Genomic DNA, 17,165 nt, shown 5'->3' with positions numbered 1-17,165 from the left:
GGAAAGGCAGAGAGAGTGGAAGTCAGTATACAATACAGAAAATCTGAGGAGGTTAAGAGGGGCAGGAGAAGGAGGGGCTGGGGGCACGGAAAATGAGAGATTCCTGGTTAGCATAAATAATATACATATATGTTCAGGAGGAAGAATGAGGGCAGTTTGGAAATGTAAACAAAAATATCTTCAGAGGAGGTAGGGCTTTAACATAGCAAATGGTGAAAAGATCAATGGGAATAAAAGACAAAGAGATGTACAAGTCAAAGACAGCTAGAAATAAAAGACACTGAGAATAAAAAATTGTGATGAGACTGAGACATAAAATCCATCTGTAGAACAGCTTGGACTGGGACATGTATAACACCCTTCACAATGCAGGATTACCTCAAATGTAACAGAAAAAGTTTATTATTATTACTCAGGGTAATAACAGGCTTTGCATATCAAATTATGAAATAGCATTTTCTCTTGAAAGGCAAGATTACAGAAATTTTTAACAGAAAATCACTGTTGGGTCTTTAAGACCATGCTACATGTTACTTGGAAAGCTGACACACATGGACTAGAGAAAGGTGGCTCCAGTCACCTGCCTCAGCCAGGCTGTGCTCAGCCTCTCAGAGACAAGGCAGTTGTGGTCAATATTTGAACGTACAGGCAGAGCTCAGGGCACAACCACACCAAGAAATCTGAGGGTTCAAAAAAACTTTCCACCTGCTTTGGAGGCCATAACCTTGTGAAGTCATCAACTACTTTAGAAGGACTCTTTGAACAGAAGTTCTCATCTGGTGGTAGTGGAAGAGAGTTCATCTCACAGTTGCATTTAACTATGCAGTAAAGCTATGCATTGGGACACAAACTCCTTGGGACAGGAGCAAGAACACAGACTGTAATCCTGGAACAAATAATTTACTGCAAATTCACACCTACCTTAGTGTAAGAAGAATTTCTCAGTATCTCAGCTTCTTTCTTAGAATGTCTCACATTTGAATGATAAAATATTACACACTAAGTCATAAAATGGACTTATAAAACAATGTGTCAAGCTAACAAAGAGCACTTTTTTGCCACCTTTTTTTAACATGGTTAAAACAGTTTTAACTATCTTATTAAACTACTAATTGCTTAATCGTTGCAATTATTAATCACTTGCTTGAACAGCATAATAATAGGAACATTCCCTTGAAGAACCTCACAATTTTCACTTGTGATATACAAACTTCCTTCACAGTCTCATTAATTTTTTGACTCTCCAACTGTTTTCTTGTAGTTTACAAGAAAACACATTCTAGAGTTTAAAGAGGAAAAGATTTCTAGTCTGGAATTGAGTCAGCCTAATTTTTTTTTCTCTCCTTAGCTTTCTGTTCAGATGTGCCAGCAGAGAACTGTATGTCTAAGAGACTCCTAGAAAAGGAACAAAGAAGTGTGAAGATCACAGAGCAGACAGCTTTTTATTTGTCATTCACTCTGAACTAGAAAGAAAAGGGTACCAGGCCAAAAGTCCTTCCATTAGTTATTTAAAGTGACCAATCCTAATTGATCTATCAACAGTTTCTAATGCATGCTGAATATATCACTCAACATTTACAGCCCAAACTGTTGACTGAGCTTCATCCATATTCATAAAGACAAACGAGCCTACCTGTTACTGCAAAAAGTAATGCTGATGTGGTAATAAAAATACACAAAAACATTAGCATTTTTTGGAGCATCCACAGAGACAACTTCAGAAAAGTATTTTTATAACAACAGCTTTATTTCAAGCACTGCTTTTTACTGGATACAATTTATACATTTTGTGCTAAGTATATATATATATTAATGGAACACTTTCAGAATTATCCCTAGATAAAATATATTACGTGCTTAAAATTATTCCAGCAATACCTTCTCCAAATTACATTTTGCTGAGCGTCAGTTAGGTAACAGGAAGAAAAAAAAGAGATGAAAATTTTAAAAATGCTTTGGCAAAATACCCTTCCACGATGATGTCTTTAAAAGCATTTTGAATGCAGGGATTCTTCACCCATTTTTATTCTGGCATCAGTCAAACAGACAGGAGGAAACATAAACACAGTTATACAGTTCTATTTAAATATAATTTAAGATAATATAGATCTTAACTTTTCAAAACATGAGGTCTCCTGTTCGAATTTCAGCCAGTCACAAAACTTGCCTTCTGCTCTTAACGGACAATGGTGTGACATGTTTTCGAAACCTCTAATCGCATTGTTGCACAGGTCACTGTTAAAACAAAGATCCTGGTAATCCCAGAGCCTATGTCAAGGCAGGAGGACTGCAAAGGTATCAAACCAGATTATGGTCAGCATGGTCATTGCACTGCACACATTGAGCTTCTAGGAGGATTAACGGTTCTCGTCACGGGCTCCTGACTGTAGTTGACAATATCTGCCCTCACCACCCTCTGTCATAAAAGAAAACATAGCAACAGTCAGAAAACTCAATCTTCATACTGGCAAAACATTCAACAACATTTTATTTTGCAACATTCAATTCAGCAACATTTCATTTTGCTATGAAATATGAAGGGAAAAATAATAGACAAAATAGGTTTCTTTCATTACTGTAGAGAAAGTCTTATCAGGTGCTAGTTCTCGTTCTAATTATCAATTTATCCACACTAAGCAGAAGCAAATGCCTTCGTAGATTTTCACAACACTTCAAATGGAACATGACCCTTTTGCTAAAGCAATGAATACAGCTCTACTTCCATGGAAATTGTTTCATATGAAAAGAATAAAACAGTATTTGCTTACAAAGACTGTGCAACTCATTCTTTGAAGAGTAACTGCCTAAATTGTACTTGGAAACTGTACTTAAGTTTGTTTTTTTGTCTTTACTCCAACTGCTTCACCAAAAAATACAGACAGAACTCAAAGCAAATTTCAAATACAACGATATTTCAAAGAAGCTTTGATAGGCATACTGGCTAAAGTCTAAATTAGCATAAAAAGAAGCTTTGCATACCATAAGTATTTATTTTCCAATACAGATCCAACAGATATTACCCAATCTATTTACAAAGCTTTTGATAAGACTGATGGTCTCTCCTGTATGAGGAGAAGAAATGAGATTACAACTTTCTGTCCATTTCCCTCTGAGGCAACTATGTAATATTTTGACTGTACAGCACTGAATACAGTAACATGAGGTATTTCAAAGTTCCTATGAATCATCTGGTTATTAGAAACACTATGTAATTAATTGTACACAGAGCTCCAAATTAGTATGTTAGGCATTACAAGTCCTGACAGATAAAAAAATATTATTTTCCAATAGAACTTACTGTAACAGTTGTTACATCATGTAAAAGCAATGCAGCTTATAAAATAACCCCCAAGTTTTCCATCAATACCTGAACTACTGCATTGAGCAGATTTTGCTCTGGCAGTTGGAAGTGTTGTGTTGTTGGTTATCTTCTTCAGGATATTTCACTAGTTCTGCCCTGACAACATGCTGTTAACCATGGATCAACATGATGGATAGAGGGCAAGGAGAAGAATGTAAAAAGAAAAGAGAAGGAAAACAATGGAGAGATTAATCAGTAGCTGAAAAGAATGAATGAATAACATAAGACTATGCAGAAGCAAAATGAAAGTGCATTTTCAGGCCTTAGGCTGATACAAGAGCAACATGTTTGGCTGGAAGCATCTCTATCAGCATCAGGGCTGCTTCTCAAGCTTCTTTGAGGACATGCCCTTCCAAAGCACCGAAGTGAAAGGTTCATACATGCAATCAACTAAAGTGTATTAAAGCAAGAGAAAGGACAGAATAAAAAGGCAGGCAACTCAGTGGAAGAAAAGATGACAATGGCCCATTCCTTCCTTAATTCTAAAATACTTAAATATTACATTATCAGCTTGTAACAAGTGCATTAGCTGTACACAAGTATCTTTTCCATTCCATAATTATCACATTACACCTATATACATAATCCAAAACCAATGACAAATTAACAACCTCACATCAAAATGCTGCAAGCTTTGATTTTTCTTTATATAAAAGGTTCTCATTTTTTCCCCTTAGAAACAAACAAAACTGCTAGAAGTTCTCATTATTAATACAGTGTTCATGCAAAGGGAAGAAAAATTCATGGAACAATATCAGCAAGGAGATAAGTCTGCTATGAAAGATTCTCTAAAGCAGTGAATTTTTTTCTTAGATACTTCAACTTTCATTTGCAAGATTAAAATGAATGGATAAATGAATAATACTACTCTTTTAAAGGAAACAATACATAAACTGAATTATATAAATATATGAACAGTATATGTTAAAGATTACTTCTGTAAATAAAACCTCTATGTCAAGCAAGCACAATAACTGAATTGGCTGGTAAGGGACCTGGATTTATTAGCTGCTGAAGTACTCTTCTTGAGTTTAATTGATCACATTCATATTATCTTATCTAGTGGACAACACTCATGATTTACTGGACTCCTGGCCTGATGTTATCAAGGGAAAGGTTGCCAAATCCCATGTAAGGCTGTAGCAGGAGTTTTAGCACTAAACAGCATTATCTGACCTTACAGGACCTAGTTTCTTCATACCAATCTTTTGACTAGAGCTAAGGAGAACAAAAAAAAAAAGTCTTGCAATCAGTAGGCAATTAATTGTTCCTCAAAACACTGGTCTAAATCCCATCCTGTAAACACAGGCAGGTTAGTGACCTATGCTTAGGCACGTTGTAGCAAGCAACTGACTATCATAAATGACTTGGATTTTCTAAAGGAATTTCTTCCAAATAAGAGAAAAAAAATAGCACTGCAGTATTTCTTTTATTAACTTCATGGTAATTAAAAACTTGGGCCTCTTTGCATTGGTTTCTATGTCAGGCGTATCATTGCCACGGCTCAAATCAGTGTCAATACCTTTTTGGTGCAGGTGTTCTGTATTCCATATCTGACTTATCTGCCAAACATTTTATTGTACAAAGCTGGTGCACACACACTGGTTTGCTGAACTGGCATTTAGTTAGAGAGAAAACTACACATCACTTACAAAAATGCTATCTCCTGCCAATGCCAAGGAACAAAGCTGTACCCCATGCAGTTTTTACACTACAGTTGAAAGCAAAAAATACAGAAAGAAAAAGATTTGATTAGTAAAGGAGCTGTTTCCTTAAATTTCATCAGACCCTTGCAATTTAAAAGGGAGAGTATTTTGAGGACTGAAAATAAGTCAGAATCTGCAATTTTCTTACTTTGGAACTGTTCCATTCCAAAAACATGCTCTGCTTTCCAGTCACGCATAAAGGGTAATCTAGTTCTTTGTTTCACCACAGTTTTGTCCAAATAAAGGTTTGATTAACAGTCATCTCAGCATGTTAACAGACAAGGTTTAGTAGCTCTAGCTGAGATAGTTTAAAAACTTACCACCCTCAAATGTCTGTCCTATTCCTCTGCTGGAGATCCTTGCTGCCAAAGGAGAGCTGGTGGAATGCAATGTGTACTTGCACCTCATCCGCTTCAGCACAAAGTCTGGCAGCTTTGCTTAAAAACAACTTGCAGCAGCAGTTTAAGCTAAGCTGCTCAACTTCACCCTGATGTGGCCAACGCACATGATCACCTTCCATTTTCTGATTCTGCTGTGGGAGTGATAAATTCCAGCAAAAGGGCAGTAACAAATAGCTTGGGTTGCATTAGTATCTTAAACTGCTGCAGCTGTTTTCTAAAACAATGCAGGGTAAATATAATTCCATTTCTAAGGCTTGCTCTTGCAGACACTTAACAGAAGTTGTGCTGCTAACCTGAAGGGGACCAAGAATCCCACCAACTTTTCACAAGAGCTCTTGCAGTTCTACCAGTCATCAAAGCTCACAAGTTATGAGTCAAAACCCCACAAATTCATACAAGTTAAAATAATGTGTTTGGAATTCCTATTCCTTATTTAACCACCTATGAGTCATGTCTAAGATCTTCCTAGTGACTGTTACAAATATAATGGATTCTAAACACAAGAAACATGATCTTCAGGCATAAAATCAAGAGTGCTAGAAATAATTTTTGAAGCATATTCACGATACTAGACAATACTTCACATATAGCATTTAACTGTTGGCATTTTACACAAACTCAGCATTTCATCTTATACTTTGTTACCACAGACTGAATGGACATAGCTGAGTCCTCTGACAAACATATTCAAGCAGCAACATTCTCAGTTTTCAAAATGAGGAAATCTCACATTACACAAAATACAGAAAGTTCAAATATATAACCCAGCACGTAAATAGTCCATGTTTGTAAAAACTACATCATTTACTCTTTATTTAAAGATTAAATCCAAGTCAACACTTGCATACTTTAAGGATAAGTCACACTTACAATTGTGTTGGTTTTATTTGACTGATTTATCTAGCATTTATCTAGATAAATGCTAGCATTTATCTAGCATCCATCTACCTATCTATTTTAACAGTCCAGTAGCTAGAGTGGTTAAAGATGTTCAGGAACACAGTCACACAATTGTTCCACAACTAAAGGAAGTTCTGTGCCCATTTAATAGATGGAAGAGGGAGAAAAACCGATCCCCATCACCACACTGAGGGGACCTGTACCTGTCATACAAGAGCCTGCAGTAAACCAGAGTCCTAGTAATGGCAATACCATCTAACACCACCTCCTTCCAGCCCAGACACCAGCTCCATTCCTTTTGGAAACAGCACCAACACATTACTTCAGTTAGGCTTTTCTACTACAGAATAATGAATTTTTCTCAAGACACGTCCTTCTCATCATCTCCCTGAGGATATGAAGGTTAAAGTTTTCCTTCTCCAGTTTTATGTAGAGACTTCCCCTTTTCCATCTGAAGAAGTGATGTGGGTATTTGGTTCCATAAAACAATGAGCCTTAAGTTACAGTTAATAGACACACACTCCAATACAATTCCCATTGGTTTCTGACTTAAACTGGAGAAATTCTTACTGCCCCCTTAAAACAGCACTCTCAAAGGAAGCAAACATTTTACTAGTAACAAAGAGCTACTGCTTGTTTCAAGTAGATTGAAATTATGCTCCATTAACTGTACTTTGCAAGTCAGACAGCTGCTTTCCAGCTATCAGTCTTTAGCTACATGTACAGTATTGCACCACACAGTGACTTCTGCTGTACCTGAGAGGCAACAGTGAAGTTTCTTTTCTGTCCAAATCTATTTACTGGCTTTGTTTCTTCTTAGTTGCTGCTGTTGTTGCTCTTGGTTTTTCAGGGATATTTTTACCTTGTTACTAAAGCCTGGATTCACATTAACTGTAATGTGTGTGCCACAGTGAGTATTTAATTTATGCACATTAACTATTTATAGGCTATTGCTAATGCAACTTGTGATATCCATGATCCACATATTGCATATTCCATTGATCTGTTCAACAAAATTAAAAACTAATTACAAAACTAAGGTAGAAGGAAGACTATTTAAAGCTGATATAAATTTGACATAAGAAGTTATGTACTCTCAGTTAGGGGCTATGTAGAGCTTCTTACTTTAAAAACAACCCAAAACCAGACACTTCCTTTAGAAAGCTATAACTTTCTGTATTACCTCTTTTACCATAATCTCCCTTAAATTTAAGGTATTTGCATGCCTTTCTACAATCTTACACCTGAGTTACAGAAGACAACAACACACAGCACAGAGAGGTCTAAGACTGATACTCCAGTATGGCTAAACAACCAAAGTAAAATTAAAGAACCCTATGTGCTCAATTATTTATATTCAAATAATCACAGAGCTCAGAACATTAGATGGATGGTACCTTACCAGATCAGTGAAAAGACACACTCAATATTTCTCTACCTAGAAATTATAGCTTTTTTTGAGCTGCTTTGCTTGTTGGATATGCTCTATAAGTATATTTTACAATTTTACTGTTTGCAATACAGTTTTCTAGTTAACCACTTCAACACAGATTGCAAACACTGCTGTGGCAAAACACTTTCACAAATTACATATTTATTGTATATTTCAAACAGCAGGAGACCAAGTTGTACATAAGAAATGTTTTGCCTTTAAATTTAAATAAACTTATTGACTTATTTTGTGGCACTTGTTTAATACTGGTAGTAACTACCAGTTCCAGGACATTACACCACTAGAAGAGCAACCTTTTGGTTCAATAAGTAAACTTAAGTAATTGTAATCTCAAAGTCATTATACAGGGTTGCCTCAGTTGCTTCTGAGGTTTTTGAAACAGGGTTTGTAGAAAAATGTTTTGGTTTAAATCCATACACAGAGTCTTACTGGCAGAAACATTATTTTTAGAAGCAGGAACTAGGAAGAAGAAGATGACAAAGAAAAAGAGGTTATATTAGAAAACCTCTTGCTTGCTTATTTGAACAATTATCACATTTTTATTGGACTATATATTAGTATACTAATTTGCCATGAGAATATATTTTTCAGCAGTAAATACTACAAAAAATCATGTATTTGTGGAAAATCACCTGTGATTGTTCCAATTCTGCTTTGTTTAATTTGATGCCGAGTATGTCAGCAGCGATTCTCTGAAAACACAGGAAGACCTATGGAAAAAGATTGAATTGCATTTAAATGATTAAAAACAGACATCCTTGAGGTTCTTTCAAATATATCAAAGAATTCTTGAACCGTAAACAATGAGATATACAAAATTATGACCCGTGCAAAACAGATCTGAACATAATCGCATCTGGGACTTCCAATTTTGTTTAAAAATTTGAGAAAATAACTCAACAATGGTCCAAGGAATGAACAGTATGCTGGATTGTTAAGCAACACTTCTACTCTGCCTCCAGAGACCTAAGTTTAAACAAGCTTTTACACAACCCACCTCTCAAATACTACTCTCAGTGCTATAAAATATGAATAAGGGTATTCACTAAACTTGGGCACAAAAATATATTACCAGTGTATTGTGCAACAGAGATGCAGGTTTCTGAAAGTGAGAACAACAGAACTCTGCATCAACATCACCAAAATCTCTACTGCACGTGTTTGAAAAAACAGCAGTTGAGTTCTGAAGAGTCTTACAAAACATTATATACTGAACAGAAGTACCTAGGAACAAACAGGATGCTATATGGCTTGCAGCAGCAGCCTGGCAGAGTTAGACTTTGGACATGGCTTGACACAGAATACTGCATGGCAATGCTATCTTAAATAACTCCTTTAATTCACCTCAATCCAGTCCACCTATCTTACTGTTTGGGCAGCTGCATTTTAAATGAGATTAAAGACCACAACAGATATTCAAGATAAGCAGTTTAAGCTTGCACTGCTGCTGGGCACTGTATTGTCAAGCTACAGGTTATATTTTATCTACAGGGCTATTTGGCTGAGCTCACAACCTAAACTACTAACAAACACTGTTTCACAATTTTTTGCCACCTGCAAAAGGTAAGGCCTGGTAAGGACTTTCTGTCATTGTCAGTGAAAAATCAGAAAAATACCATTTACACAAATCTCTTCTTACACCTGAGATGGAAACCAGTGACAAATCAGTGGCACAACCAACAGCCCATGGTAACTTCCAGAACAACTGCTCTTTCTCTGAACTACTTGGCCTAGTAGTGGTCTGTTCTACTCGCACCCACACAACAAGAAAGGAAACACTGCCTAGAGATTCTGAGGTCCAGAGACATACTTTAACTCACACCAAGCTCTCAGGTGTTCTGAGCTACATCCCCTGCCACGAGGACAGTTTGGGCACAAAACCAGGCATAAGTTCAGTGCTTTAGTTATGCAGTTTGATGGACGTTAAGATAGTTAGCTATACTAAATCTTTCATTTATCTTAACTGACTAAGACTCCTCCAGTCTATACTCACAGTAGCAATGGACAACCTCTTCTTAAATCTCTGTCTAGGATAAACACCTTGTCTTTCCCTCCAACTACTGAAATACATGAAGATTTTGAAATGTCAGTGTGCAGTAACAGTGAAAGGGCTAATTCAAATGTATGCTGAAACTAAATTTACATTGAAACTAAAGATGAACCTTTACAAACCTCTTGTGCTAGTAGAAATTTAGGCAGAGATTTCTGGTTTATGTTTTCTACGTGTGTTCAGATTTACATTTCTTTTTAAACAGTAAGTTATGAAAAGTGCAACCAGTATATATAGTAGAATGCTGTTGTACTTCATTAATCAATAAAAAGATGCAATAAAGATTCCTTCAGAATTTGTAATGATAAATATATCACCCTTATAAAATGAACTGACTTTTATTACCAAATCCCACAAAAATGTTTTCTTGAGAAAAGAATACATTTTATCAGATGATCATTTCACTGGGTGAAGTATCACAAATTTTTCCTTCTGTTTCTAGCATAAAGAGCCTGAATTTTCATACTTTAAACCAAAAAATGTGCCAAAGATTTAACACAACTTACAAAGAGAATCAGAACTCATCGCATTTGTAACAGCAGTGTTGTCAGACTTTACAGAAAAACTATTATTTTATAAAATTAGGCACTCCACTGCAGAAATTTCATCAAAGACCTTAAAACAACAAGTGATTCCATTTGTGTTAGAGAATAATGCTGCCATGAAATTGAACATGATCTTACTGTTCAGTAACACAAAGATAAATTTTCTTGTCAGCAGTAACATAAGGAGACAGATACAAGAGTTTTTCATGAGAATGACAAAGTCATTAGGCATGTGACAGAAATCAAGCAAAACAATACAATGTGATTTAATTTGACTGATAGTGTCAACTGAAAATGAACCTTTTCTTTCATACGCTTCCAACTAAAACAAATAACCCAGTTAGCTCAGAGTCAAAAAATTGTTCAAAAATGTACTCTGCAAAGCATCTGGTACAAATGCCAGAATGGTCAAATTTCAATGGCCCTGCAGAGTCTCTCATGGCTCAGGACTTGTATTAAAAACTGAGATTGCAATAGGAACTTGTGACATTATTTATCAATCGCTGAAAGTTTCTGTATTGATGGTTTATAGATCGGACTCCACCTGGAATGAAGGAATACATTTAACTACAGGCTGACAGCAAACAGACATTTAGCTGGTCTCAGTTCTCATGCTGATGTATAAGCTAGACCATTTCCATTAAAATCTGTAACCTCAAACTGAAAATCAGATGAGAAGTCAATGGAATTCAATAATGATAGCATACACCCATACAAAGGTAGGCAAAAGACCTGCAGCAGTCCAAGTTCTCAAAGGTTTGTTATGTGAAGTACAATAAAACTGCTGCACCTTAAATAAAAATACAGACAACTACAAACTTCAGGGTCTTTTCTTACTTACAGAATCTCCTGTCTTGGCTGACACGAAATGGCTGCTGAAATTGTTTTCCTGACAAAATCGCTGGTGCTTGTCAGCTTTGACCGTGCGCATGTGCTCCAAGTCAACTGAAAATGTTGAAAAAAGGAAAAGTTATTACACTGGAGTACATTTAGTTACCCATCTTAGAAATTATTCATTGGAAACACATCAGATGTAATCTTTTCCTTTATAGGTGTATGTAAATGCAAGATTCCTTGTTTTTATAATAAATTGCCCAAATAAAAGTAATGAACTATATCAGGTTCATTTTATTTGCAAAACTTAAATGAAACCACAGTTAAAATTGTATGGTCAAATGCAATAAATTTACATCTCAAAAAAAGGACAAGTTTATTTCTGGATACATTAATACAATCTGTAACAACTTTACTGCTAACTACATACAAAAATGAGACAGAAGTAAACACTGCATATTGTGTTTGCAAGCAAAATTCATATTAGGGATTCCAGTGTAACCTAAAGACTTCTACAAAATAAGTTCACCCAGTACCTCTGAATCAACATATTTTTCCAAAGTAAAAAATGTAAATTACTTATAAAGAACTTTATTGCAGAAAGTGGCAAAGCAAAAACATTCACTAGAATAAAAAAAATTAACTGAGTAAAACCAGTGATGCTTCATTACTTATATATGAAGCTTTTGATTCCACAAAGGTATGGTTCAGAAGGTTGAAAAAAGTAACATGCACATTTCAAGACACACACACACATTCTCATTTTTATCATTTTATAACCATTGGAAGCAGAGCAAAGCTTTCAAATGGTACTTTATGTTGAAAAGCACTGGTTGGTTCCAAAACCTCATGGAACTCAAGTCTTGCACAAGTTTTATTGTGTACATTCCAGTTTCTCCAAATCTGATCCTAAGGTAACTGGAAACTATATTGGACAGTTTCTCTTTTTTTACTGCATTACGGTTCCTATAAGGGTGTTGACTCAATGCAGTCAAATTATAAGGCAAATATATTCAGAAGGATTTAAGGACAACCAGGCTCTTTGAGTCAATACAGGAAAAAAAACCTTAAACTGATTTCCTGAGGAAGGGACCCAACTGACTTGTAAAAACTTGTAAATTTGCAAATCTAGTAAGCCTGTATAATAGTGTCATTTGATTATCAGCTGAAAAAATGCTCTCCTACTACATAAAAGGCTTTATTTTTAAATGATATTGGAGGTCTTTAATTTGTAGGCTCTGGAGATTTTCTCTTGGAGATTTTAGTCTAACAGGGGATTCCTACACCCCATTTATACTGCTTACCTTGGTTAATGGGGAGGTTTTGCCACATATTACTGTTCCTTGTACATCAGTAAGGCCTTGTTTGTAAGAACAGGCCTAAAATCATCCAGTTACCACAGGCATTAATTTGTAACGGACTAAAATGCAAAGCTATTAACACTAATGTTTGCAGTGCAGCGTTTCAATAACACTAAACATCAACCATATAATTTCATAAAATGTCAGAAGAACAAATACATTTGCTAAAATAAAACCCAAAGTCCACAGCAATTTTGTTACAAACTCATGCAGTCACTTAACATTTTTCTCTGAACACTAACTACGAGAGCCTCTTTTGAAATGCTTTTAAGAATAAAATACTGCATGCTGCCTAAAACACATCGTTATTAACTATTATTTTTACGCTTCACATATTAGCAGCTTGAAAAACACAACAGTGAGATTACTCTTTTGGGAGTAGTAAATATATATTTTCTTTGTTTGATGAACTTTTAAAGGAACTTTAACCCCAGCTCCAAATTTCACGCGTTGTATTTCTCTGACTCTATCTGAAATCCAAAAACCTACACATGATTACAATAAAGATAGATAGATAAATAGATAGATAGATAAATAGATAGATAGATAGATAACATTTACACTACAGTCCTCTCAAATACCATGATATGCTTACATAAGTCCATAAAGACAAGCTCACAAGTTACCAACTCTCTCAAACTCTCTTTCCCAGGAAGGAAAGAATAGAGAGAGGACAAAGACAACAGCAGGCTAAAAGCTAAAGGAATTTTGAGGAAGAAAATGCCACTGCTATATTAGAAATCATATCCTCAAACGTCTCCTATTTTCTACGAGGAAACAAGAAGAACAAAATATGGTCAGGAGAGCATATACTTTACTACAGCAGAGAAACTAAGCACACAAGATCATAGAAACTAAGACTGAAAGTGAAAAATCAAGGTGAACTTATTTATCTGAATTTTGTGTACTTCTCATTCCTTCTCCCCATTAACCAGGATTTCCCCTTATGCTTTCTGAATTCCAAGCAGTCTGCTGTGAACTGCAGTTACTGTTATGCCAGGTGACTGTCCATGTGTGCACTCACAGCCCACAGGAAATGGGAGGCAATTCATGTTACATTAGTTCTCAATGAAGAAGGACACAGTTTTGTACAAGAGTTTCAAGTGTTAATAAATACTTAACTATACAAAATTGCAGTTGCAGTCAATGAAGAACAACTATCCAAACTCCAATTCCTTTGCATCATCCACAGGCCAAGGGCACAACCATACAGTTATTGAAGATCAGCTAAAATACAGTGAATAGTTACCCTCCAGTCCTTTTTTTTGAACATCTGATGTTGGTCAGCTTGACAGGCAGAATTCTTAGCACACCAGGAGATATGTCTTGTCCAGCTTATATTTAGACATGACAGCAAAAAGACTTGAAGGAAAGATTTGGAGGAGAAAAATGATTTTCTAAAAAGATGTTTATAAGGAATGCAGTGACTTTACAGAAAGAAAACTAACAGCTGACCCATGTGGACTCATATGATGAGCCAATTAACAGCAGGAACAGATATCTTGGGATGAAGGATGATAACAGAATGCACTTGAGCCATGAAAAGTTTAAAGGCAAAGACAAATAAGTTTTGGATTGAAAGAAAGCGAATCAGATACATAAACACAATTTGATTTTACAAACGAGAAAAATGATCTTGCAGAATATTCTAAATGACTAGATAACATAGCATTGGCCAAGAAAAAGGAATTATTGCAATTATGATACAAAATGAGAACATTTTCACAGTGGTAATGGCCATGATAGGCCATATCTAACAAAGGTCTCAAAGAAAGAATCTGCAAGATTTGGCCACACATCAAACACAACCATTTAGAGAAAGGCCCAAAGTGAAGTTTATGTGCCAGATGGTACAGTCACCCTCTTCATCTGAAGGGAATGAGAAAGAAGGCAATGGCAGGGGGAAATTAATAGCCTCATTTTTACCAAGTAGAATATAAACTGATGGCTACAAATTCACAATGGGAGGTATAATGGAGACACAAGGACACAAGACACAAGTCTGAAAAGTGAAAAGAGGTTTAACTATTTGCAGACTGTGAATATCTACAGCACACAAATGTCAAGTGCTTGAATACAAATTCTGGTATCCACATTAATAATGTTTTCTGATCATGAGAAGCTAAAGCAAGCCCAAGATGTGTCAGCTTTGGAGAATGCAGTGAAGGTACAGTTAAAGTATAACCTACAAAGCAATAGTTAAATGTCAAAGGAGTGCACTGCTAATTCCTTCTCTAGAAAGGAACCACTTAGTATATTTACATTAAATGGAATAAAATAAAGGGCATGAAATTTTAAATCAGGAAGCAGAGGGACATCATGAGCAATGGGGGGAGGAGAAATAGAGATAGGTCATAGTACTGTTTCCCTGATGAGGACAGAAAAAGGGGCTCATCAGATAACTCTGAAGTCCCTTTCTAAGAAAAGGCATCCACAATATGGGTTGATGCTGTCTTCATTTTTATGCCTGAAATACACACTAAATAGCTCAAGTGACAGCTACAAAAAAACCCAATGGCTTCCAGATATTCTCCAATATTATCTCCATTGCTTTATTTATCTTCTCCTGCAATCTGTCAAGAGCTCAGTTTGTTGATTCTCTGAAATAAAACTAAACATGCACCTTTAAGCTTGTCTAGTATGAATAATCATTTCAATTAAAGCTAGCAAGATAACCTGATCTTCCAGAACTAACAGATCTATACACATCTGTATGTACAGGTATCCCATAGAGATACTGGCACAACAAAAAAAGATTAGAAATGTCAGGAATTCAGACACGACTTTCACCAAGCTAAACAGATCCTAGTGAAAATCTCCCCTTGAAGATTAAACCAGCACAGGTCAGTGTCTGCTGTAGCAAAAGTAGGTAAGGCTTACTAAAATACTTGCTTTTCATGAACTCCAGAGAGTTCAATTTTGATTTATAGGTGAGATTAAACAGAGATCTAGTGAGGTGAAAAAAGAAAACAGCATCTAGGAGAGAAGTATGGAACTCCCACAGTAATCCCAAGGATACTCCCTTTAAGGCATTCCTAAGGATGTCCTGAAGAATCCTTCAAAGAAAAGCAACTCTATCCCAGCTAAAACCAGCACAGCAAATAAAAACAGTTAATAACAACACAGTAGAATTTAGGTAAGGAAATAGATGCAAACACCATTGTGGCCACCCCTGTGGAGAAAAAGTGTCAGTTCAAAGAAAACAAGGACAAAATTGTTATTTTAAGTCAGAGCCAGAGAGATTTGATTAGGTTACATCAGGTGATTTACACCAACATTTTCATTACCCTTCAAATTGCTACTATACATCACCTATTTGCAGTGACAAACTGATAGACAATGCTAACTCAAAATGGAAAAGGAAACCATATTTTTAAACGACTTCAAGGTTAGGTAACTATCCAATGATTTAAAAATACTGAGCAAACACCTGAGACAGCATAAACTGCTATTCAAAGTCAAATCTCTATATGACTTTACATGAGAAATTATATCATTGAAATTTTACATTTTTGAACAAGAGCAAGGGAACAGAAAAACCTTAGAAAGTGCTAGATAAAACATAAAGGGATGCTCTACAATCTACCCACACACAGCCATTCAACAGCAATTCACTCTGCATTGAATAGCTCTGGTACCTCTGACTTGAGATTCTGAAACCACTAATGGTAAAAAAACTAGTGTCAAACTTCTTTCTCTTACACTATTTAAATATATGCACCATTTCATAAGATAAAAAGTAGCCTGCAATGAGCCATGTGCATGGGGTGATCATTTCCATTCCATTACTCTATATGTATATGGAAAATCAATAGGCAAGCATCTTAAACACTAATTTAGCTCACCTGCCTAGCTGACATTAACTAGAACAAATATAATTAGCTCACCAGAGTTTCCCTCAAGGAATAAAGCATGACATGGGGTATCATGAGGCCCCACCTGGAATACTGTGTGCAGTTCTGAGGCCCTCAACAAAAGAAGGACATGGAACTGTTGGAGCAAGTCGAGAGGAGGCCACAAGGTTGATAAGAGGACTGGAACATCTCCCCTATGAGGACAGGCTAAGGAAGTTGGGGTTGATCAGCCTGGAGAAGACAAGACTGTGTGGAGACCTCATAGCAACTCTTCAATATCTGAAGGGCCTACAAGGAGCCAGAGAGGGACTCTTTGTTAGGAACTGCAATGACAGGACAAGGGGTAAAGGGTTCAAATTGAAGGAGGGGAAGTTTATGTTAGATATTAGAAAAAAAGTTTACTGTAAGAATGGTGAGACACTGGCACAGGTTGCCCAGGAAAGGTGGTAGATGCCCCAACCCTGGCAGTGTTCAAGGCCAGGCTGCATTAAGCCTTGAGCATCCTGGTCTAGTGGGAGGTGTTCCTGCCCATGGCAGGGGGTTCTGACCAGATGATTTGCAAGGTCCATTCCAACTCCTAAAACTCTACAATTCTATATCAACTCCCAGAGCTGTATTGTCTTAAAATTAATGCAATAATAAAATACATGTAACAATTTACCAGAGTAATACAACTGGTACAAACACAAAAACAGTATTT

At 36.1% G+C, this 17,165-nt stretch overlaps 1 protein-coding gene across 1 annotated transcript in view; it reads right to left on the bottom strand.

Moving 5' to 3' along the window:
* Positions 1 to 1,985: 1,985 nt before the first annotated feature.
* The window catches only part of RAB28 (RAB28, member RAS oncogene family), a gene marked incomplete at its 5' end in the record, with an annotated part of 39,101 nt that continues 23,921 nt past the window's right edge, over positions 1,986 to 17,165 (bottom strand). Inside the window, 3 exons of the mRNA XM_009072280.1 lie at positions 1,986 to 2,416; positions 8,454 to 8,531; positions 11,258 to 11,361. Coding sequence (XP_009070528.1) covers positions 2,324 to 2,416; positions 8,454 to 8,531; positions 11,258 to 11,361 — 275 coding nt within the window. The remainder of the gene's footprint in view (positions 2,417 to 8,453; positions 8,532 to 11,257; positions 11,362 to 17,165) is intronic.

Source organism: Acanthisitta chloris, unplaced genomic scaffold, assembly GCF_000695815.1.
Source record: "Acanthisitta chloris isolate BGI_N310 unplaced genomic scaffold, ASM69581v1 scaffold16653, whole genome shotgun sequence".
Classification (NCBI taxonomy): Eukaryota; Metazoa; Chordata; class Aves; order Passeriformes; family Acanthisittidae; genus Acanthisitta; species Acanthisitta chloris.
This window is presented reverse-complemented; position numbering and strand designations above follow the sequence as displayed.